Source organism: Myotis nattereri, assembly GCF_964212035.1.
Source record: "Myotis nattereri genome assembly, chromosome: 19".
Lineage (NCBI taxonomy): Eukaryota > Metazoa > Chordata > Mammalia > Chiroptera > Vespertilionidae > Myotis > Myotis nattereri.
This window is the reverse complement of record NC_138095.1, coordinates 21850941-21874076: the sequence shown is the minus strand read 5'-3', so window position 1 is coordinate 21874076 and position 23136 is coordinate 21850941. Positions and strand designations below refer to the sequence as shown.

General features: G+C 49.6%; 1 protein-coding gene across 1 annotated transcript in view; it reads right to left on the bottom strand.

Moving 5' to 3' along the window:
- Nucleotides 1-720: 720 nt before the first annotated feature.
- Nucleotides 721-23136, bottom strand: part of SVOP (SV2 related protein) — a 36959-nt gene continuing 14543 nt past the window's right edge. Inside the window, exons 6-16 of the mRNA XM_081113901.1 lie at nt 22338-22462; nt 17514-17577; nt 16046-16171; nt 15274-15402; nt 13420-13493; nt 11213-11289; nt 8341-8448; nt 5637-5748; nt 4463-4544; nt 3798-3887; nt 721-2295 (exon numbers count right to left, since the gene is read on the bottom strand). Of these exons, the coding sequence (XP_080970027.1) occupies nt 2089-2295; nt 3798-3887; nt 4463-4544; nt 5637-5748; nt 8341-8448; nt 11213-11289; nt 13420-13493; nt 15274-15402; nt 16046-16171; nt 17514-17577; nt 22338-22462 (1194 nt within the window). The 3' untranslated portion in view covers nt 721-2088. The remainder of the gene's footprint in view (nt 2296-3797; nt 3888-4462; nt 4545-5636; nt 5749-8340; nt 8449-11212; nt 11290-13419; nt 13494-15273; nt 15403-16045; nt 16172-17513; nt 17578-22337; nt 22463-23136) is intronic.

Genomic DNA, 23136 nt, shown 5'->3' with positions numbered 1-23136 from the left:
CAGCAGACCAGAAGTAATTAGAGCTATAGCCACTCGGGGTTCAAGGGCACACCCCCCCCCCCACCCCCCAGTGCCAGGGAGCGGGAGATCTGCCAAGCTGCCTCCTCCCCGACGGATTGCCTGGGCCGAGGGGGCAGCAGGTCCTATTCCAGGGACACTGGATTGTTTGTCGTTGACCTAGGACGTGAGCCCGAAGAAGATGCCCACTGTGGCCTCCACAGCGTTCGGAGGAAGTGTTGCCTCCCACAGACCCAAAGTCACAATGTTGGCAGCCAACTGTACGACGTTTCCCCCTTATGGGAAAGACGATCCTATCAGAGCATAGGGAAGCGTTGAGATGACCTTGGCTGGACAGAGTGGGCAAGGCCATTGGGGTGAAGGGTCACTAGGACATTATGACAAACAGACAAACTTCGTCCCTTGCGATGTCCATCACCAACGTGTTTTTGTTTTGTTTTTAATCCTCAACCGAGGATATTTTTCCATTGATCTACAGAGAGAGCGAGGGAAGGGAGGGGAGAGAGAGAGAGAGAGAGAGAGAGAGAGAGAGAGAGAGAGAGAGAGAAAGAGAGGGTGACATCGACTGGTTGCCTCCTGCATGCGCCCCCCAACCCAGGGCTGGGGATCAAGCCTGCAACCGAGGTACGTGTCCTTGACCGGAATCGAACCCAGGACCCTTCAGTCCACAGGCTGACACTCTATCCACTGAGCCAAACCGGCTAGGGCCAACGTGTTTTAATAAGAGATGAACGTTCACATTTGGCTTCCTCGCAATGTTGACTTCGAGCAGATATCTCCAAGCAGAGGGTCAAGCTTCTCTGGCCTTTGTTGGGACCCAGCAGCTTCCTCCCTCCTCTCCTAGGTTCCCTGCCTTCCTGGTGGGCAGGAGGCTCCTGTAACCCAAATCCAGGAGGTGGGTGTCAGCCCTCCCTTCCAAGGCCAACCCCGAACCCAAACGACCTTCCTCCTCTTCCTTTGAAAATGTACACGTTTCACACATCCAGGCTCCCCCGCACCCCGGTCCTCCCCAGCTCATGGCACCCCTGCCGTGGGTCCCTTGCTGGAATCCCAAGAGCTGCCTCTGTGTAGAGACCAAGCCAACCCTTGAGAGCAAGAGCGGCAGAGAAACCAGGGGGAAGGACTCCTGGCCCCTGGGCCCCCAGGGGCGGGGGCGGTTGGTGTAGCATCATTTGTTTTTCTCCGTCCACCCAAGCTCCCAGTCCAAAGCGCTGAGACCTGAGTGAACTGTCCTCTTCCCCCAAGAGTCCCCAATCCGCCTGACCGAGAAAGGGGCCGGAAAAGAAGCCCCGACGGGGCCTCCGCTGCTTCCGAATGGGAGGGCCCTGTTTTGGCTTTGGGCTTGGTTCTCGCCTCCCTGTGGGCCCAGCCCCCAGTGTCTGGGGTAACAGCTTTCTGGGGTTGTCGTCTGGTGCAAGCCCAGCTGTCTCCATGGACACATTGGGATCCCCTGGAAGCAGGGACAGCAACTCCCGAGGGGGCCAGGTGGGGCACGTGGCTCAAGGTCAAATGCACGTCTGTCTGCCAGTCTCCACGGGTCAGGCCCTGCCTGGGGAGGCAAACCAAGAGGCCCCTTTCTGAGAGAGCGTTTCTCCATCCCAAGAAAAAGCTGCGCAGGCCACACCCGAGTCACCTGTGATTTCAAAGAAGAAAGCCGGGGGCCTGGGGTGTAGGAGAAACCTACTGACCAGGTCTGGTTGGTGGGCGGCAGGGCTCCCGGGGCCGGGGCCTGGACTGTGTCCATGGAGACCTTTGGGTTGTTGCTCACCACGGGTGTGGCCGGCTAACTCTGGATGGTGCCTGGCTGGCTACCAGGGTCACCGGTGTGGCAGTTTTCCCATGCAGATCCACAGGTGATTACCAAGCCTCCCCCCACACATCCAGAACCTCCCCCCGGAGCAAATGCCCCCCCATCCGTGGGTGGGTCTCAGTGAACAGGAGCCACCGGGGTCCAGGTTGTGCTCTTGGGTGAGTTCTTGGTGTCGGCAGTGACGGTCGGTGCCCCAGACGGGCTCCACCAGCTCCCCGCGCTCCACGGCCTCAAAGACCAGCTCAGCCCCCCAGAGGTCACTACTCCTGAGAGCCCGAGTTCGACCTGGTGACGCCTGTGCCGTGCGTCCCTCGGCCCACCATCTCCTGGCCCCACTCCCGGTGGCTGGATTCCTGCAGCCCGCGGCCTTTGGTCTCGATGGGCAAAAAGCAGGAGGCCAGTGCAGCCAGGAGGCAGCAGCCACTGTAAACCGCCAGAGACAGGTACACGGAAGATTCCAACATCACCTGGGGGGGAGGGAGGGGGGGAAGATGTGTGTCCGTGAGAGCATCCTTTCTGAATGACCACCAACCGTTCAGACGATACTGATAATGCCAGGCCCTCTTGTAAGCACTGTGTTCATTGGCCCATTTAGTCCTCACGACAGCTCCATGAGGTAAGGTTCCTTGTCCCCATTTTACAGAGGGAAAAACTGAGGCTCAGAGAGGGTTAAGTATCATACCCAGGTTCAGAGAGATACGAAGGATGGGCTTGGGATTTGAACCCAGACCCCAGCAGGCCCAAGCGTCTGTATTCCTTCTATGAACCCTCTCTCCTGCAGCAGCACCTCTGCTGACTCCCTAGCTCAGTGGCACCGGGAAAATCACAGCAGAGCTTCACCTCATTTCCTCCATTTGGCAAATGGGCTCAAGGGCAGTGTCCGCCTCCTAATGAGAAGATACCGTAGCAGCACTTGGCACCGGGCAGGCACATGGCAGGCTCTCAACCAGTATTAGTTAGCAGCGACATACAATGGCCAAACACAGCAGTGCAGAACTGAACTGCTTGGCTCAAGCCCGTGTTGGAATTCCAGGTGCATGAAATACCCAGAATAGATAAGTCCACACAGACAGAATGCAGTGTGGTGGTTGCCAGGGGCTGCAGGGAGACGGGGGTGGGGAGGGACTGCCTCATGGGTACAGAGTTTTTGGGGTGAGAAAAATGTTTTGGAACTGACTAGGGGTGATGGTTGCACAACATTAGGAATGTGCTCAATGGCACTGAATTGTTGGTTTAAAATGGCTCCTTTTTGTGTGATAACAAACTTTTGTCTCAATTCTAAAAAGTGACAAAAAGAGGGAGAAAATAAAATAGGTATGTAAAAAGTAAAGATATTTCAAAATAAGATCCCTCGCCGGTTTGGCTCAGTGGATAGAGCATCAGCCTGCGGCCTGAAGGATCCCGGCTCGATCCCCAGTGTGGGGTGTGCAGGAGGCAGCTGATCAATGATTCTCTCTCATCATTGGTGTTTCTATCTCTCTTTTTCCCCTCTCTCCTTCCTCTCTGAAATCAATAAAAAATATTTTTTAAAAATCCCTAAAAATGGGTTGAAATGCTTCAAGATACACATCGGGTTGCAAAATTCTACAATTACATCTAACGATCCAACTCAGAAGCCAGGGGCGGGGACATTCATTTCCCACAAATCATGCTGGCCAACTTGTTCCCATCCAAATTATTTTTAGCCAAATCATATGACACCCCAGGGGTCTTCTGCGTGGGAAAGACCTGGGTTTGATCCCCAGCTTCCCTACTTCCCAGCTGTGTGACCTTGGGCAAGTCCCTTGACCCTTCTGAGCTTGAGTTTTCCCATCTGCAAGCCATATTTCTTTCCTCATAAGACAGGTTGTTAGGATGAAATACAATAATACACACAGAGGGCCCCACAGAAGGCTCAGCATATCGTAACTGCCTGCCACGTGCTGGCTTTTGGCACACCCACCCGCTCTGTACTTGGGGGGACACCTACCTGAGCAATGAACGGAGTGATGAGAGCACCCACTCTTGCCATGCCACTGCAGGTGCCCAGGCCCAGCGCTCGCGTCGCTGTGGGGTAGACCTGAAACACAGCCACCAGATGTGGCCTTGAGAAAATGCAGGTCCCTCCTGCTGCCCCAGCTCAGGAATGATGGCACTGACCCCCAACGGTGGGCCTCAAGTTAGGGCGAATCCCTCAGGTGTTGGTGACCCCACTAAGGGGTGGGATCCTGGGGTAAAGACTCTTACCCCAAAGGACATAGGAAATTCAACTGAGAAAGAAGGCGAGAGGCTGAGCTGTGGGTGGGAACCTAGCAAGGAGGTCCTCCTGCCCCCTTGGTGGTCGCCAAAGACTCTGCCAGGAACTCCGCTCAGGATCCAGGGACTGTCCTACCTGCCACTTTCCACCAGTTGACCTTGAAGCACTCACTGGTCATGGACGTTAAAGGCATTTCATACAGAGAGAGACTGAGATGCTTACAGGGCGCCTCAGTTCATCCCCAGGAGTGGCCACGTGCCCAGTCTCCATGGGGGCGGGAAGGGGGCGGTCCTGTGCCCTGTGGGATGTTTAACAGCACCCCTGGCCTCCACCCCCCAGATGTGGTCATATTTCCATACCCTCCTCACTGCCCAGCTGCTCCCAGGCACCCCTCCTACCTCAGGTGTGTAAACATAGGCCGCTTGGAAGCCTCCAGAAATAAACGCTCTTGCAACGAAGAGTAACAGAGTGAGCATCGTTCTAGGAGGAAGAAAAACAAAAAAACAAAAAAAGTCGAGCAGGTATTTTTTTCTGTCAGTTTGTTTCAGCAAAGTCCTATCTGCCCAGGCAGAATTTACACCCCAGAAATGGGCAAAGCCCACCGCCACCCAACATAATTGATGCAGGCACGCGGGCACTCACATCCCAGTGCCCTTCGTAAGGCCTGCTTTTTAAAGGTTTCCCATTCTCCAAAGCACCAGGCTGAGAGATAGAAACATCTGTGCGCCCAGGTTGGGGAGAAGTGATATAAATAACCAGAAGTCCAGAAAGGACCCGGTACGGAAGGTATTGAGCCAGAAACCAACTGAGCCAAGGAAAGTCAACTTCTGTTCAGTAATTTTAGGAGAATCCTGATCCCCAACCTTCCATTCTATTGTTCCCATAAACATCTCAGAATATCAGCATTGCATGCTCTAAGCCAGCGGTTCTCAACCTGTGGGTCGCGACCCCTTTGGTGGTTGAACGAACCTTTCACAGGGGTCGCCTAAGACCATCCTGCATATCAGATATTTACATGACGATTCATCACAGTAGCAACATTACAGTTATGAAGAAGCAACGAAAATAATTTTATGATTGGGTCACAACATGAGGAACTGTATTTAAAGGGCCAGAAGGTTGCGAACCACTGCTCTAAGCTGTATCTTCAGACCTTCCCCAGATTCCTCACCAGGCTTTGCCTGGGGCCTCTCACAGATCAAAAGAGGCACAGGCCACTTCCACATTTTGAGCAGAAAAGGGATTATAACACAGGGCCAATTTAAAATATTTCCACAGGACAAATGAACATCTTAAACCCATTCATAAATCCAATAGCTATATGCATGATTTTATTGGGAGATAATATCAAAGGTCTAAATGTGATGGTATTGGAGGAGAACCTGGACCAAACCCTCACCGGGGGGCCCAACTTTAAGCCCGATCTTTTGGTCAGTTTTCAGGCCTCAGCACTAGAAAGGGGCTGAAGGGAATCCCTCTGATGACCCCCAGCGGGTCACAGGCCCAAAGAGCCACTGCCCAGGACCTGAGTCATCAGCCTGCTGGCCAGAGAGAGCTGGTGTCACCACCTACCTGCCGACACAGATAAACAGCAGGAGGCTGCACAGAGAGAAGACGACGAAGCACAGCGCCATGGTCTTCTTGCGGCCCAGGCGGTCAATGATCCACAGAGTCACCAGGACACCTGGAAGGGAGCAGGGCACCATGGCAGGCAGCTCCTGACGTGGCTCCCAGGGACCCTCATCTCCTGGCAGTCACACCCTGTGCAATGCCCTTGAGAGGGGGCCAACCTAGTGTCTCACTTCTAATGACGAGAATATAGCACAAGTGATGGAATGTCACTTCTGAAATGAAGTTATAAAAAGGCTTTGACGGCCCGGCCAGCACAGCTCAGTGGTTGAGCATCAACCTATGAACCAGGAGGTCACGGTTCGATTCCCAGTCAGGGCACACGCCTGGGTTGCAGGCTCGATCCCAGTGTAGGGCGTGTAGGAGGCAGCCGATCAATGATTCTCATCAATTGATGTTTCTATCTCTTTCTCCCTCTCCCTTCCCCTCTGAAATCAATAAAACAATATATCTATATATATAAAAGCCTAAGCGACCAATTACTACCAGACAACTGACTGACTGGCCAGTAGCTATGATGTGCACTGACCACCAGGGTGCAGACGCTCAATGCAGGAGCTGCCCCCTGGTGGTCAGTGCACTCCCACAGCCAACCTCCTGCAGCTGGCCAACCTCCCGTGGTCTCTCCCCCCAGCTGGCCTTGATCGGCCCCAATCACTGGCCAGGTCGAGGACTTCACCTGTGCACAAATTTGTGCACCAGTCCTCTAGTTTTTTAATAAAGGCTATGACTTTGTGGTGAGTGTGTGTGTGTGGGGGGCATTCTCTCTCTCCCTGGCTCTTCTCATGTGCTTGCCTTGTTGGCCACCTGGAAAGGAACTGAAGGTGACCTCTGGCCAACAGCCAATGAGGAACTTGAGGCCCTCAGCCCCACAACCCTGGAGGAACCGAATCCTGCCAACAACCGCGTGAGTGAGTGTGAGAGCAGATCCTGCCCCACATGAGCTTTCAGTCATTGGCTGAAGGCCGTTCCCCGGCGTTAATTCCCTGGTACTTCTGGCCACTTTGCTTGCTTTTCGGCTTTCCATTCCTCCTGAGACAGCCCTGGGGCACAGAGATGCAGATCCTGGCAGCAGCAAGTTGCAGGATCAGTTTCTGCGACACCTCTCCAATCTCACTGCCTCCAGCTGTAAAAAGGGAAGAACTAGCCCTAGCTGGTGTGGCTCAGTTGGTTGGAGCGTTGTCCCAAACATCAAAAGGTGGTGGGCCCAATTCCTGGTCAGGGCACATATCCAGGTAGTGGATTGGATTCCCCAGTTGCGGTGCATGCAGGAGGCAACTGATTGATGTTTCCTCTCTCTCACATGGATGTTTCTCTCTCCCTTCCTCGCTCTCTCTCAAATCAATAAAAACATTAAAATGCTATAAAAAAATAAACATCCATAAAAATATTTTTTAAAAAGGGAATAACTATACAACTTCAGATTGTATAGTTAAATGAGATTAAATTAGATTTAATGATTAAATGAGAACTTATCTGTGAAACATTGAGCACCGTGCCTGAAATACAGTAAGCGCTCAATAAATATGACGTATTACTATCATTATAATCATTGCTATTCCTTCTGAAGGAAAGAGATAGATCGCCATTGCTTTATGGGCAGGTTTGGATTTTCTGACATCCCACTGGCCCTTTCCAGTGTGACTGGTGTTGGCGGACAATTCTCATATTCCTCTACATCTTGTGAGCAGAGAGAGGTACTAGCTGCCCTTTTGTTCCAGGCTATCATTTCAAGGCTGTTTGTATAGAAACAGCCTTGAAAGATAAAGATATAGTCTCCTTCTAGAGCGAAGGGCATGTTTGTTTACTGTTCGTTATAATAAAGGTGATGTCTCGCTCTCTGGGACGCAGGCTGGGCAGGTTGCTGGCAGCCTATTATAAAAGACTAGAGGTCCGGTGCACAGATTTGTGCACTGGTAGGGTCCCTTGGCCTGGCCTGTGCCCTTTTGCAATCCCGGACCCCTTGGGGGATGTCGGATAGCCGGTTTCAGCCTGATCCCTGCAGGCCTGATCCAGACAGCAGGGAGCCCGATCATGTGCGTTGAGCATCTGTCCCCTGGTGGTCAATGCCTCATAGCGACTGGTCGACCGGTCGTTAGGATGCTAGGCTTTTATATATATAGATATAGATTCCCGAATTCCTCAGCTGTGGGCAGATTCACTGCACCGTAGTATCTCCCTGACCCCTTCTTCATCATCCCCCTGGGACTTGGGGCGGGGGACCTGACATTAATACGCTACTCATGCTGTTTGCTGTGCTCAGGAGCCGTTTGTCTCTGACCCAGGAGTTTCGTGTCTCCTGCCAGCATGCATGAAACTGGGCAGCTTAAACTCGTTAGCCTTCACGTGGAGTGAAACCTCAGCCCCTTCACAGTTCTTGACGATGTGTAGCTCAGGGTGGAAAAAACAATCCCCAGCTCCCCCGGAAATGGGATTTGCTTCCAGGTGGCACCAGGAACGTGGCACTACCTGGGAATCCAACTGAAATGCATCATAATAATTGGACTAATTGGGCTAATTAACCATAAAACTATCATCAGCTTTGCCAAAAGAGAGAGAGGAAAAAAAAAAAAAAAGACTGTGGCACTGGACAGCCGCCACCTTCTCAGGCTTCCTTGCCCGGCCCCACTTCCCACGCGTCCCTCACCTGGGAACTCGGACAGGGTGGTCCACAGCAGGTCCATGTAGTCCTCCTCACTCAGGTACTCGCAGGCCAGGCTGCACTTGGCCTCTACTGCCTTCTTACTGCTGGAAACTGGGAGGTGGGTGGCAGAGGGAGAGGATGAGCCGTGTGCAGAGCCTTGAGCCACACTCTCCTGCTCCCCAGACCTCCTTCTCTGCAGAGTATGATTTGGCTGGCGTGCCGTGAAAAGCGCCCAGCCAGGCTCAGGAGTCAGACAGCCTCAGTCTGAATCCCGACCAGCATTCTAGAGCTTCATCTCTCTGAGTATCCGTTTCCTCAAAAACAAACAAACAAACAAACAAAAACCCGGGACAGCCCGGCTGGCATGGCTCAAGTGGTTGAGCATTGACCTATGAACCAACAGGTCACAGGTTTGATTCCCGGTCAGGGCACATGCCCAGGTTGTGGGCTCGATCCCCAGTGAGGGGCGTGCAGGAGGCAGCGGACCAATGATTCTCTCTTATCATTGATGTTTCTATCTTTCTCTCCCTTTCCCTTCCACTCTGCAGTCAATAAAAAAATATTTTTAAAAATTGGGGCTAATAAAATCACTGGGCAAGGTGGTCAAGAGAATGAAAGCAAGGTGTGCATAAGAATGTGCTCAGACACTTCTTTAAAGTTTTTCCTGTAACACACCGATCACTTCCCAGCACACTATATAATTTTCTTCCTTATTTCACCATTCTCTTTTTCTCTCTTTTTCCTCTCTCTACACCAAAATGCAAGCTCACGGGCCAGGAGATTTGTCTTTTGTGTTCACTGATATATCCTAACACCTGGACCATACCCAGCAGGTATGAAGAAAATACCGAGTGACTGACTTGCCCAGGGTCCCACAGCTACTTGGCGCTAGCACTCGGACTCCCTGGTTTCTGGCTGTGAACTTGTTCCACAGACTTACTTTCCCACCAGATATAAGAGAGAGAGCTTTTTAATGGGGTTGGGGATGACCAGCTGGGGGCCGAATTTGATCTCCTGCCTGTTTCTACCTGGTCCACGGGGTAAGAGTAGTTTTTACATTTTTTAAATTATTAACTTTTAAAAACTAAACGCAGAGCCTGGCCGGCCGGCCGGCCAGCATGGCTCAGTGACCAGGAGGTCACAGTTCGATTCCAGATCAGGGCACGTGCCGGGGTTGTGGACTTGATCCCCAGTAGAGGGCATAGAAGTAGCAGCCAATCAATGATGCTCATCCCTGATTTTTCTATCTCTCTTTCTCTCACATCCTTTCTGAAATCAATAAAAATATGTTTTTAAAAAAAGGAGAAGAAGAAGAACACTTCGTGGCATAAAAATGACATGACATTCAAATCTGTGTTCACAAACAAGGTTTTCTCGGACCACAAGCCATGCCTGTTGTTACACATTGCCCGTAGCTGCTTCACGGCTACAGTGTTCGAGCCTCCCGGCTCACCACGCCTACAGCGTTCACTGTCTGGCCCTTCATAGACAGAGCTGCCAGCCCCTGCTTTGTAACCTTCCACCGGGCCCTCTGCTTGGCTGAAGCAGGACCCCTGGGAGGGGCATGCAATTAGGCTCCATCAGTCCCAAACTCCAAACCTACAACTGAACTGCTTCCTCGGAGCAGTTAATTTAGACGCCCACACCCCCGCCCCCAATGAGATGTGATTCCGCCATCTCACTAAATCCTTAACCCAACAAACAAAACCATTAGCTACGATGAAAGCGGCTTAACACAGAAAAAGATAAGTGGGCAAATCCTGCAGACAAGCGAGAACCTGACCCCTTTATCCCCCATCCTGGGTTCAGTGCTAGGAAGTTAGTATTATCTCAAGGACAGAACCATTTGAAAGCCCAGGCACTGGCATCTAGACTTTGCTTTTTATTCGTTTCTTTTGTCCGGTGGTTCCCACCTCCAGCTACACAACAGAATCACCTGGGAAGCTTTTATAACACGGATGCCCCGGCTCCACCCCAGGGATGCCGATGACATTGGGCTGGGCATTGTTTAACTGGCGCTGGCATTGTTGAAAAGCTCCCCCAAGCGATTCTGTTGTGTGGCCAGGATTGAGCCCCAACCTGGTTCTCACACTTAATGTGCAGAGTCCTAGCGGTTCAACTCAGTGCTGTACTTCATGGAGCTCGGTAAGATATGACTCTTGCCCGGCCAGCGTGGCTCAGGAGTTGAGCGTCAACCTATGAACCAGGCAGTCACGGTTCCATTCCCAGTCAGAACATGTGCCCAAGTTGTGGGCTTGACCCCCTGTGGGGGCCTGCAGGAGGCAGCCGATCCATGATTCTCTCTCATCATTGATGTTTCTGTCTCTCTCTCCCTTGCTCTTCCTCTCTGAAATAAATAAAAAAAACTTTTTTTTTTTAAAGAGTGACTGCTGTCGTGTAACTTCTATAACAACAGGACTATCTAGGCCAGTGATGGCGAACCTGTGACACGCGTGTCAGAGGTGACGCGCGAACTCATTTTTCTGGTTGATTTTTCTTTGTTAAATGGCATTGAAATATATAAAATAAATATCAAAAATACAAGTCTTTGTTTTACTATGGTTGCAAATATCAAAAAATTTCTACATGTGACACGGCACCAGAGTGAAGTTAGGGTTTTTCAAAATGCTGACACGCCGAGCTCACAAGGTTCGCCATCACTGGTCTAGGTCTCTGTACAGCGCCGTGGAAACCACAGCCCAGATCTTCTAGGCTCAGATTTTGCACACCCTTTCTCCCTGGAGTTTGTGGGGTAAAGTCCGTGGGATCTGTGCAAGGCCAGGCCCTGTGAGGGCAGAACCTGGGGTGGGAGCGTGTGTGTGTGGCGTGTGCTGGGAGCAGGCGTGGTGACCGGTGAACGGGCTGCCATACTCACTGCTGCAGACGTCTCCTGCCTGGAAGAGCTCCGTGGTGAGCAGGACTAATCCGTAGTAAGAAAACGCATTGGAAAACCTGCCAGGAGAGAAGCAGGAGCGGTAAAGACATGGGCCTTCGGGGCCTTTCCTGGGGCCCTTGGAGCGGGAAGATGGCGGGTGCAAACCACAGTGATGTGATAAAGGGGATTCAATCTGTGTCCTTTGAAAGATCAAGAGCTGGATTCTACCACAGACATGCCACCCCCGAGGCTGTTCACTCAACCGGCAATAGGGGGAGGGGGGGGAACAACGTTTAGAAGAAAGCACAGCGTTGACACCTGTCAGGGCTTCTGGGTTGAGTTGGTCTGGTCCGGTCCACTTGGAGAGGGGAGGAGGGGGCGGAAGCTTTACTAATGTACAGAACATACAGAACTGGGCTCCAGCTCCCCCCTCCCCTGGCCCACCCCCCGGATTCCTGAGAGCTAAATCAATGCACTAGTCATTTATTAAACAACTGCTGTGTACCCAGGACAGGGGTGGAGTCTGCAGACTTCACTAGACCCTCAGGTCAGAATGAGGCAGTTCATTAATTCCCGACTGTCCCAGGAACCCGGATCCTCAAGTCTGGAGGACCGAACACTCTCACCCAGTACAGTACGTGGGAACCTCATCACAACCAGACGCCACGGATTACTTCCTTGGGCTACAATATGTGCCGGCAAATTTAGTGATTTCTCCAGCGCGCTAAAGTTAGCCTCTACTTCATTGCTTCCGTATTCACCTAGCGCGGACTCAATGGGATTACGTGCTCTCAGAGACAGATGCCCTCAACTCTGCACCCCTCCAGACGCCTTTAAAAATCCGACAGACTGGCACCCAGCAGGTGCTGCATGAGTGCTTGGTGAGTTTCATCTCTCAGGTAGGCGGGGGCAGAGTTCTGGGTATGGAACTCTGTAAATGGAGCCCCGTCCTATACATGATCAAAGTGTTCCCCTCCTCCTCCCCACAATTAACCACTTTCACTGACCTCCCCACCCCTGCTCCTATGTACTTTTATGTATATATTTTTAAAGAGTCTGCTGTCCTGTCACTTCTATAACGACAGGACTGTCTAGGTCTCAGCGCCTTGGACACCACACCCCAGATCTTCTAGGTTCTGCTCAAAGGGGAACAGGAAAGGTGAGCACTGGTTGAAACAGAACACAAAGCCAGCACCTGCACTGTTGACGTTGTGTGCACGGCTGGCTAGAAAGAGAGTTGGAAGAGTAGCTGAGATTTGACTGGTTGTGGAGTTAAAAGCCCCACCCCCACCCCGGTTATTAAGAAAAATAGAATATGATCAGGACTGAAAGTTCTAAGAATGCCCCTGGCAACCACATCGATGCTTCCCAAACTACGGGCCCTGTGCCACTGGTGGTACCCAAGGCAATATGAGTGGAGCGGGGAACTGACACAGCATCAACATGAAATCTCATTGTGGGGGGAAAAAAAAATCCCTTTTAAATTTCCTTTCAATTCTTTTGATTGTATCTCTGTCTCAAGTGATGAGTTGCTTATGTTAGTGCATCCTTAGCACCTCCCCTCTCTGTCTGTTTCTCTAGCTCTTAAATACAGCCACTCAGACCTTGGCAAACCGTCAACCTGGCAACTTTTCACTGTATTTATCTTTAAGGGCGCCTTCTATCTATGGCCTGAAATTAAAGTGTGTGTGTGTGTTTTTTTTTCCTTTAAAGAAGACATATAAAGTTTCCTTTTCAAATGCATTTATCTGAGTAAAAAGTGAGTCAAATGAAAGAAAACAACTGGGAAAATAATAGTACAGGCGCTATCTGGGTGAGACAGAGGTCGGGAAAGTGATGCTCCAACCACTGAATTTTGCAAACGTTCCCCAAGATCAAAAAGTTCTCTGTGCTTTGTGTTCAAACAACCCCCCCCCCCCGCCCCCAAACAGGGCACAGACGAAGGGGATCAAAATGTCAACAAATGGCCGAAACCGGTTTGGCTCAGTGGATAGAGCGTCGGCCTGCGGACTGAAGGGTCCCGGGTTCGATTCCGGTCAAGGGCATGTACCTGGGTTGCGGGCACTTCCCCATTGGGGGATGTGCAGGAGGCAGCTGATCGATGTTTCTCTCTCATCGATGTTTCTGACTCTCTATCCCTCTCCCTTCCTCTCTGTAAAAAATCAATAAAATATATTTTAAAAAAAATGTCAACAAATGGCTCTTACCATATAAACCACAGCAGCAAGGTTGTCCATCTAAAATGGGGCGTGAAAAGGTCCCTCATTTTGCCTCGGTCTTCCTGTTTCAAGACAAAAACATGCAGGTGCGTGGGTACTGGCTGGTGGCCGGAGACTGGTGGACACCCGTGGCTGAGAGGGAGGTTTCTCGTGGGCTGGACACTCGGACTCCAAGAACCCAGGACTCAAATCTCCAGCCCATTGAAGCCAATTCAGCCCCTTCAGGACCCCGCAATGTCCACTGGCTTCCCTCCGAAGGATGGACATATTCTGAAGCCCCACCCCAACCTGGAATCCCAGAGCTGGGAAGCAGACCCCTTGGACTTGGGCCCCCTGACACCTCTTAGGTAATTCCATGGCCCCAGGGAGCAGCAAACCAGCCCAAGGGGTGTCCGACCGTATCACGTCTTGCCCCCAAGGTGACAAAAATTAATGTGCCAATCGATCACCGAAAGCCATTTGCCAAGAGACAGATTAGCTAAATGGCCCAGTTGACAATGTCATATAATTTGCTAACTTATCAAACCTTTGCCCTACATATTCTCTTTTTTAAAATATATTCTGTGACTGATTATATTCTTCTTCGATATATTTAATGAACATTCTTTTTCTCAGTAGCAGTTTGAGAAATGCTTACTTACTTAAACATGCTAAAAGTGGAAGTGGGGGAAAAAAATTACAGGCCACAGGTGGTTTAGTCTCTGAGTATTGCCTTCATGAATAAAAATATCTTGGTAATATATTCTTCAAGGAAAAGACAGCATTCATTACATATGCTTATCAGATATATTTGAGAATGCATTTACTGACTATATTTAGGAATATTTAGCAGAATATATTGATGAATAAATGTATGAATAGGTACATAGAGAAAATATATTCCTATTTACTAAATATATTAAAAAAGAATAATCCTCAAGACACATTTTGGGTAAGTGGGTACATTAGCAAGTTAATTCAGGAAAATCTGCTTTTGGAAAATCGGTCTGCCCTTCTCTCCTCTTTTGGTTTGTCTCAGAATTCATCACCTCCTTGGACCTGCCTGGACCATCCTGTTTCTGGAAGTGGATTTGGGTGTGTCCTCTGGCCTGTGTACCGGCAGACCATGCAAAACCCCTCCCCTCAAAGTGGGGAAATTTCATCCAGTTCTTTTTGCACAATATAAAAAACAATCAGAAATATAATTTTATTTTGAAAGACAATTTCCTTATAGGGTCTGAGGGCAGGAACCCCAGCCTTTAATCTGACTGCCTTCTCCCCCAATCTAACACCTCGCACTCCGTGCCCCCCCCCACCCCCCCCCCCCCCGCGCGCTCCGTGCGCATGCGCATGGGAGGTGCCCATACATTCTCACTGGGTTGGATTCCCTGATGGTGTTGCCATCCGAGCGATGCACCATCCATTAAGGGCGCCGTCCAAGTGCAGTTTGGTGCCCTGGACCTAAGCCTATCACGGCACTTTCTAATGTGGTTTTATTGTCCAGCCTTTGGCGATCAGTCACATTTGCTAATCAGATGTAATGGGCGCTGAAAGGTGAAACCGAAGCAGGAGTAGTTACGGGATCCATTAGTGGGCACCGCGTTACATTTCTCTAATCCCTGGATAAACTCTCCAGGTGGCACTTTTCAGGGCTTGGCACTGAAAACACACCGATTGAAGCTGCCAGGTTCACCTTGCAGGATCTGCCCCCCGCACCCCCACCCACTCCATGGACGCCCGCCATCACACACACACACACACACACACACACACACACACACACGCAGGCCCCACCCACGCGCAGGTGCACCCCTGCCCAAGCAGGGACAGGCAAGCCACAGAATCGGTGGACCAGGGACTGACCTGTCTAGAAATGATGAGTTTCCCCAGCGGCATGGGGGCTCCATTCTCTGTCGCGATCCTCTTTAGGGTGGCGATGGCCTTTTCCTGGTTCCCCGACAGCACGTCATACCTTGCACTCTCCGGCAGCCACTATAGGGACAGGAGAGCCACGCGTGGCAGGTTAGGGGGGAACAGACCACTGGGTTCCAGCCTCACACTCACCTGTGTGTAGAGACCTTAAGGGTGGGGGCCCTGGAACCAGAGGACTGGCTTCCAAGCCTGGCACTGCCATTGAGTATGTTGGCTGTGTGACCTTGAGCAATGATCCGACCTCTCTGTGCCTCCATCTCCTCATCCATAAAATGGATAAAGGGCATGATCTCACTGGGGGGCGGGGGGGGGGGTATGTAGTTTATGCAAGCTGAGTGGAGACGGAGAGATCATTCGAGCTTCTAGACCCGGTTTGAGCTGGGTTTCTGTCACTTACAACTTAAGAGTCCCAACTGTTTTAATACAGTTACCTTAAGGGTACATCTTGCAGTGGTGGGATCTGGGTGCCCCTCCTCCATCCCCCGCTATCTCCCTAAAGAGCATCCCAGCAGCAGTTGTCTCGAGGAAACCCAGTACTCCACACTGAGCCTACCCCAGGCCCCGTACCTTTGTCTCATGTCCTGATTTAAAAAAATAATCGAAAAAGGTAGCGTTGGTGCTCTCCTACACACCCTCCCTATCAAAATACAGTGACCAGCAGAAGGGCCATAGCAAAGGCTGAGATCTCTTACAGGGTACCTACAAAACACAGGACAGCAAAGATGAGGAGCGGGACAGCCGAGAGGAGCAGCAGCCAACGCCAGCCCAGGCTGGGCATCACAAACACAGCCAGGGCGACCTCGAACACGGTGCCGATGGCCCAGAACACCTGGACAGAAGAACAAGAATGGAGGTCAGCGGCAGGGGCAGCATTGGTCAACACAGTGAGCAATCTCAGGGTCACTGCCGACAAGATAACCCACGTGGGTACGGGGTCCTCGGCGTCAGCAAGGTCAGAATGGCCATCGCCGTTCCTGTGGCTTTTGTGGCTGGGCCGGAGCCACCGCCTTGTCCAGCCACAGTGTAGAATGTTTGCGTGGCACCCGCTGGAGCGTGCGCTGTGGCAGCTCTGCTTAAGGAGGTCAATATGACCCATATTCTGCGAGCTCAGTATGGTAAGTGAACACGGTTTTTGTCCATTGACATCCATCTCCCCTGCCCAGCAGTGCTCCAGTGTCCTTTATCAGAATTGCCTCTTGCCCTGACCCGTTTGGCTCAGTGGATAGAGCGCCGGCCTGCAGACTCAGGGGTCCCGGGTTCGATTCCGGTCGAGGGCATGTACCTTGGTTGTGGGCACATGCCCAGTGGGGAGTGTGTGCGGGAAGCAGCTGATCGATGTTTCTCTCTCATCGATGTTTCTAACTCTCTGTCCCTCTCCCTTCCTCTCTGTAAAAAATCAATAAAATATATTTTTTTTAAAAAAGAATTGCCTCTTCCCTGTGGGACTGCATCTCCTCTGTTTGCTTCTCCAAGTCACTCTCTGTCCTTATTGACCTTGGATCCACAGGCTCCCTGTCCGGTGGCTTCCCACAGGGATGGGAGGGAGGGAGGGAGGAAGGAGAGATTGGGTGTTCATCCCTCTGGCTCCCTCTCTGCAGGGTAGTGATGCGCTGGCTGCATCCCTCAGGTGAAGGTTACAGCTCCCATCCAACAGTCCTGGCCAAACCTCTCTCTCTCTCTCCCTCTCTCATCAATTGAAGAACTTTCAAAACAACCATGTTGAAATCAACATAGCTGATCCACTTAAGTCTTTGCATACTGAGTCTGTTATGTTTTTCTTTTTTTATGTTTGTTAATCCTCACCTGAGAATATTTTCCCATTGATTTTAGAGAGAATAGAAGGGAAAAGAAATGAGAGAGAGAGAGAGAGAGAGAGAGAGAGAGAGAGAGAGAGAGAGATATCAATGTGACAGAGACACATCGATTGGTTATCTCCTGCATGTGCCCTGACTAGGGCCGAGGACCAAGCCTGCAACTGAGATACGTGCCTTTGATCAGAATTGAACCCATGACCCTTCAGTCTGAGGACTGATGCTCTATCCATTGAATCAAACCAGTCAGGGCTTTTATATTTTTCTTAAACTCGCTTTTCCTTGTCCTGCGGCTCAAGACACCTGAGAACCTCATGCCAGAGACTGAGAATTCTCCACAAGTCCAGCCACCCTCCTTACCTCGATCAGCAAAATACACTTGGCTCTGGCTTTCATGGGCAGGAACTCAGCATACAGCGTCACCCTGGGGAAGCAAAGAGACAGAAAGGGGGTTAAGGCCAGGACTGAGTAGGAAGATTGCTACTACAGCTTTCTGAAGCTCTAGGCCAACATCCGCCTGAGTGTGGTCCATGGACCACTTACATCAGAATTTCCTGGGGTGATGACTTTAGAGGTACACCCCCAGGTCCCTCCCCAGACCTTCAGAAACAAGACTCCAAGGGGTGGGGCCTGGCATCTGCATTTTTAACTAGCTCCCCAAATGATTCTCACATGTGATCATTGCTTTCATGGAGCCCTCTCCACAACCCAGGGGGGCATCGGGTGGTGGGGTGATGGACAACTGCATTCTAGGACTATTCCTCAGGTTCTCCCTGTCACTCAAGTCCCAAATAATCTGGGAGAGAACAGGCCTTTCAGTCTGTAGGGCGCCCTGCATTCTGGGTCCAGCTGATGTCTCCTTGTGACCTGGCCAGACAGTCACAGAAATAATGCCAAACCCTTCCCAGTGCCTGACGTCGGGGGACGTGATGTCCACCCATCTTATCACTGGTGCTATTAAGCGTCATCCCCGGATCAAGTTGGTGTCTGACAGATTTCTCCACTCTACCATTATTATTTTCCATTTGTGATGAGTAAGTCCTCTGGGAGGGAACATTCAGAGATGACCCTAAATCCTGTTACCCGTAGACCTTCTACCCTCCCGCTTAAGCATCCCGTCTATTGATTATTTCTGCCTGAATAAATCACCACCATGATGGTCACAAAGGGTATTTTTATTTCCATTATTCTGTCTACATTTATTGGCTGACATTCTACTACAAGGAAAAGGTTTCCCTGCTCCCCTTTATCTCTTTCTGTCTACCTACCTACCTGTTCATTTAATCAATGAGGATTTGTGGACTTCTGTTTTATTCAATGGATTGTAACCCATTTCTGCCATTATTAATTTGATGCTCAGACTGTCCTAGATCTGCACAGTGCAAGCCCTTTTAAGCTAATTCCTGTGTCTTTTTGCTGCCTCCCTCGTTCCTTGAGCTCTTTCTTACTTATTGGCATGACAAGACGTCCTTGCCTGAGCCCTGGTGTCAGCCATTTTTCTAAGAAGTCCTGGTTCCTTTTGGCAGATGATGGTATTTAGAAACCAAGATCTGCTATGGGGATGTCACTGCTTCTAGGCCCTTTCAGTGAACACAGCTAAGAGATCTTTCTATCTATCTATCTATCTATCTATCTATCTATCTATCTATCTCTGTCCGTTCCTCTCTCCCCTGACATACACACCATATATTTATATCTATATCCATGTACAGGTATTTAAAAAGCAACAACAATGAGCTCATACTGATACTTTCAATTCCAGTCCAACCAGAACATTAGGGTTCTTTCTAACCTTCCAGTTTCCATGTTTGTAAATCCCTTCTCCAACACTGAGGAATCTGGGTCTCTCTATCCTCAATATATTTATGTATGTGGTCAGTCAATTTACTTGTGTGCTCAATGTAACCAACGCCTTAACTGCACCAGCAGCCTCCTCCATCCACCGCCTCCCCTTTCCCTTCCTCAGCCACTGGACAGGCCGGAGGAGAAGGAAACGTCTAGACCACGCCCCCATGCTGCCTTCCATGTTGTAGGAAAAGGAGACCTTCTCTTCCCCCTCATCTCCCACCTAAGCCAGGCACCCGAGCTACTTGGTGGCCTCATGTTACTCTCCTGGCTCCTCATAAGGGAGGTGGGGGTAGAGGGAAGCTAATTTCCATGAACCCTTTCGAGGCAGATGGTGCTCAGGACCCCTCCAGATGTCCTGGAATCCCTTTACTAGGCCGGTGGGCAGTCAAAAGTTATATTAGAATTTTCTGCTGCAGAGTGGTAGGGTCCCTAACCTCCCCCCTCACTGTTCAAGGCTCAGCTGTTCTTGTTCCTGAATCTGTGTCAGGATCTGCTTCTCATAAGGCAGCTTGGGAATCTTTCCATATTCATATACATAGATCTACAGCATTATTTTCTAACAGCCACAACCCTGTTGGTCAACATGTAGATGTTTGCCATTTCCTGTTTTTTGCAACCTAGGCCACCAGAAACGTCTTTTCCCGGGGTGTTGTGTCCCACACTTGGCCATGATTCATAGCGGTTTACAATGAAAACGAGCCGTTTGATCTTCATCCAATGTGTGGTGATTATGATTACAATGACACCGAAAAATAAAAGAATGAGCAACAAAACTAGCCATGCCAAGAAGCAGCTGATCCTGGCGTAAATAAACCCTCGCTGCAAGTCATCGCGTTTACTGCGGCGCGTCGGCCACGGAGACTTGCCATTTGGATCCCAGGCTTAGAAAGAAATGACCTGTGCTCTCCACTCCTCATTTCTGCTCAATCTTTGGAAGAAAAAGCCGTGCCAAGGACAGGTTTGTGAGCGAGCTTATTGTCGACACCAATCTGAAGAACCTTCTGGGGCAGATGGCAAGGTAGACAGGTGGGCAGCTCCCTGGGGTGCGCATGCATTTCTTAAGAGCAGCGAAAACACAAGTCGGGCGCCAGTGAACGAAGGTTTCCATCCAGCCTCTTGGGAAAGTGGCATTTCTGCTGAAGCACACAGCACCCTCTACTGGAGAGAAGGAGTGATGTACCCAGGTGCCCACCTGTATCGCAAATTCTTTCGTGTGTGTGTGTGGGGGGGGGGGGGGGGGTGGGTTCAATTATAGGCAATGATCATTTGGGGATGGGGAGGATGCTTATTCCCACTGAAATTTTTTTCTAAAATGAAAATGTATGATCTGTAGTGATAGAAAGAAAGTGACATTGACCTCCCTTGCTTGAATTAAAGTCTCTTCTAAGGCTCCTTCATGGACAGAAAATGGAATTATTAGTATCCTAAATGTGATTCCTCTTTCCTGCCTTAATTAAAAGAATATCACCTGGCCAGTGGCTCAGCTGGTCAGAGTATCATCCCGATACACCAAAGTTGCCAGTTGGGTCCCCCGTCAGGGCGTATACAAGAGTTAACTAATAAATGCATAAATGAGTGGAACAATAAATCCATGTTGCTCTCCCCCTCTCTCTCTTCCTCTGAAATCAACTTAGAAAAATTTAAAATAATAAAAAAAGAATACCACCTGCTCAGAACCACCCATTCTACGTTCCCAGAATCCTCCCCAAATCAGTACTCAGGCCCCATGGGCATTACTGATTTACCAGGACCTCTGACTACGTAAGCTCAGAACCCTTTCCCAATATTTGTTCAAGTGTAAGAGCTTTGGCGTTGGGCAACCTGGATTGGAACCAGTAGATGGTTTGCAAACGCTGCCGTACAATTTCCCCTCCCTGCATCTGTGCTCCCTCGCAATGAGAGTTGGCAGCTCACTCCATCCAGAGTCTACGTCCTCATCCCTTCAGTCTGGGCTCTGTGACTTGCTTTTTGATCAATAGGATGTTGCAGAAGGGATGCTGTGCCAGTCCCAAGCTTGGGCCTCAAGAGGCTCTGTGGCTTCTGCTTGCTCTTGGACCCCTGCCCAGGTACCATGTGACCAGGTGCCTGGGCTAGCCGGCTGGAGGATGAGAGGCTGGTGGAACGCAGAGGAGTCAGCTGTGGCCATTCTAAACTAACCAGCCCGCATTCAATTCACCAGATGACCGAAGACACATAAGTAAGCCCTATTGAGACCAGAACAACCAATCTGATGAACTGCAGAATCACGAGTTAAACAAACCATTATTTTAAGCCTATAAGTGTTGGGATTGTTTGTTACAAAGCAAAAATAACTTCCACACCCCACTTAAGAACCACCTGACCCCATAAGTCACTTAGGATCTCCGAGCCTCAGTTTCCTCATCTGTAAAGTGGGGATAATAGGATTGTTCAATGGACAAGATGAGATAGTGTGAGGAGAGCACCTGGCACAGGCCTAGCACTTGGTTAACACTCAATTAATATCATCATCATCATCATCACTATTAATGCTAATACTGTTGCTCTCACCAAGAACTGATGTGAACACCTACTTTGAGGGAAGAAATAAAGGAAAGAAACAAAAAGGAAGAGGAGGGACATAGAAAGGCACAGATCAGAGCAGAGAGATGATCTGGCTCCTTGTTAATCATATAATCTGTATAGAAGATGAAGGATGTTATCTAAACTTATTGAGGTAATCATTTTGCAAGATATGTAAGTCAAGTCATTAGGCCGTATTCCTTAAACTGCTGTATGTCGGTTATATATCAATAAAAAGGAAAGAAAAAATTTTAATTAAAACATTTTAATGCTATAATTTGCATTCATACTAAAAATTTAGAGTACCTTATAAGGACTTCTCATTGTTGGGCCCTTAAAAACTACACAGCAAAATCCTCCTCATTTGGTTTTGTGAGGTGGTGCAATTGGGTAAAGCTATGCGAAACGAATGGAAACTCTTCGCTACATTTAATTACATAAAAATATCTTCAACTAAATGTTTCCAAATAACGAACTGAGGGGAGCCATTTTTATAACTAGATAAGAACATTGCCTGATTAAGACGATTATTTTTATGTAAATGGCGGAAGCGACAGAGCTGGGAGGCCAGTGGCTCTCTTGGGTGGTTAAATATTTCTTCTGTGATTTTGTTTGTGGTTTTTACGTGCTTTCCTCATAGACAAAAGAGTTATAGGATACAGTTAAGATAGGATGTTTGGAGGATCAAGTGATGTTTAAATCTCAGCTCCGCTGTTTACTAACTGTGAGACCTCGAGGCCCTGACACAGGTGACTGGCTGCCTGGCTGCCAGGCCAGAGCTGGGCATTTACTTACGACTGGGGGACCCCTCCGATCCCGAAGCCCACCAGGCCCCGGAGCACCAGGATCCAGCTGTACACGGGCGCGAAAGCACTGAGAATCCCGTAGTACAGAGTCCAGAGCACGCTGATCTTCAGCCCCTGCACGATGGGAGACACCAAGTCACAGGGCTGCTCAGCACCGCCCGGTCTCAGGGCCCCACATATTTAAAAACTCACCCGTAGGGTCCTGTTCAAGGGGGACCCATACAACCAAGGATTCTCTGTGTGGGTGCTGCCCACCCCTAGGAGGTAGGTGGCAAAATTGTGGGGCTTTCTTAGTTGCCCCAATGATTGGCATGGATAGCCAGGGCCCAGAGGTGTAAGATGTCCCATCGTGCATGAGACCCAGGAAGGCTTGTCCTCCAGGCCAGTGTTGCTCAGTGGTTGAGCATCGAACTGTGAACCAGGAGGTCAAGGTTCAATTCCTGGTCAGGGCACGTGCCCAGGTTGTGGGCTCAATCCCTGAGGCAGCCAATCAATGATTTTCTCTCATCATTGATGTCTCTCTCTTTCCCTCTCCCTTCCTCTCTAAAATCAATTAAAAAAAATATATATTTATACATTTTATATATATATAAATATATATATAATATATATAAATATATATAAATATTTATATATACATAAATATATATAAATATATATATTTTTATATATAATATATATAAATATATATAAATATTTATATATATATAAATATATATATATATATTTTTAAACCTTAAACTAAATGAAAAGGACTAGAGAGGAAATGTGGAGGTCTACCAGTTGAT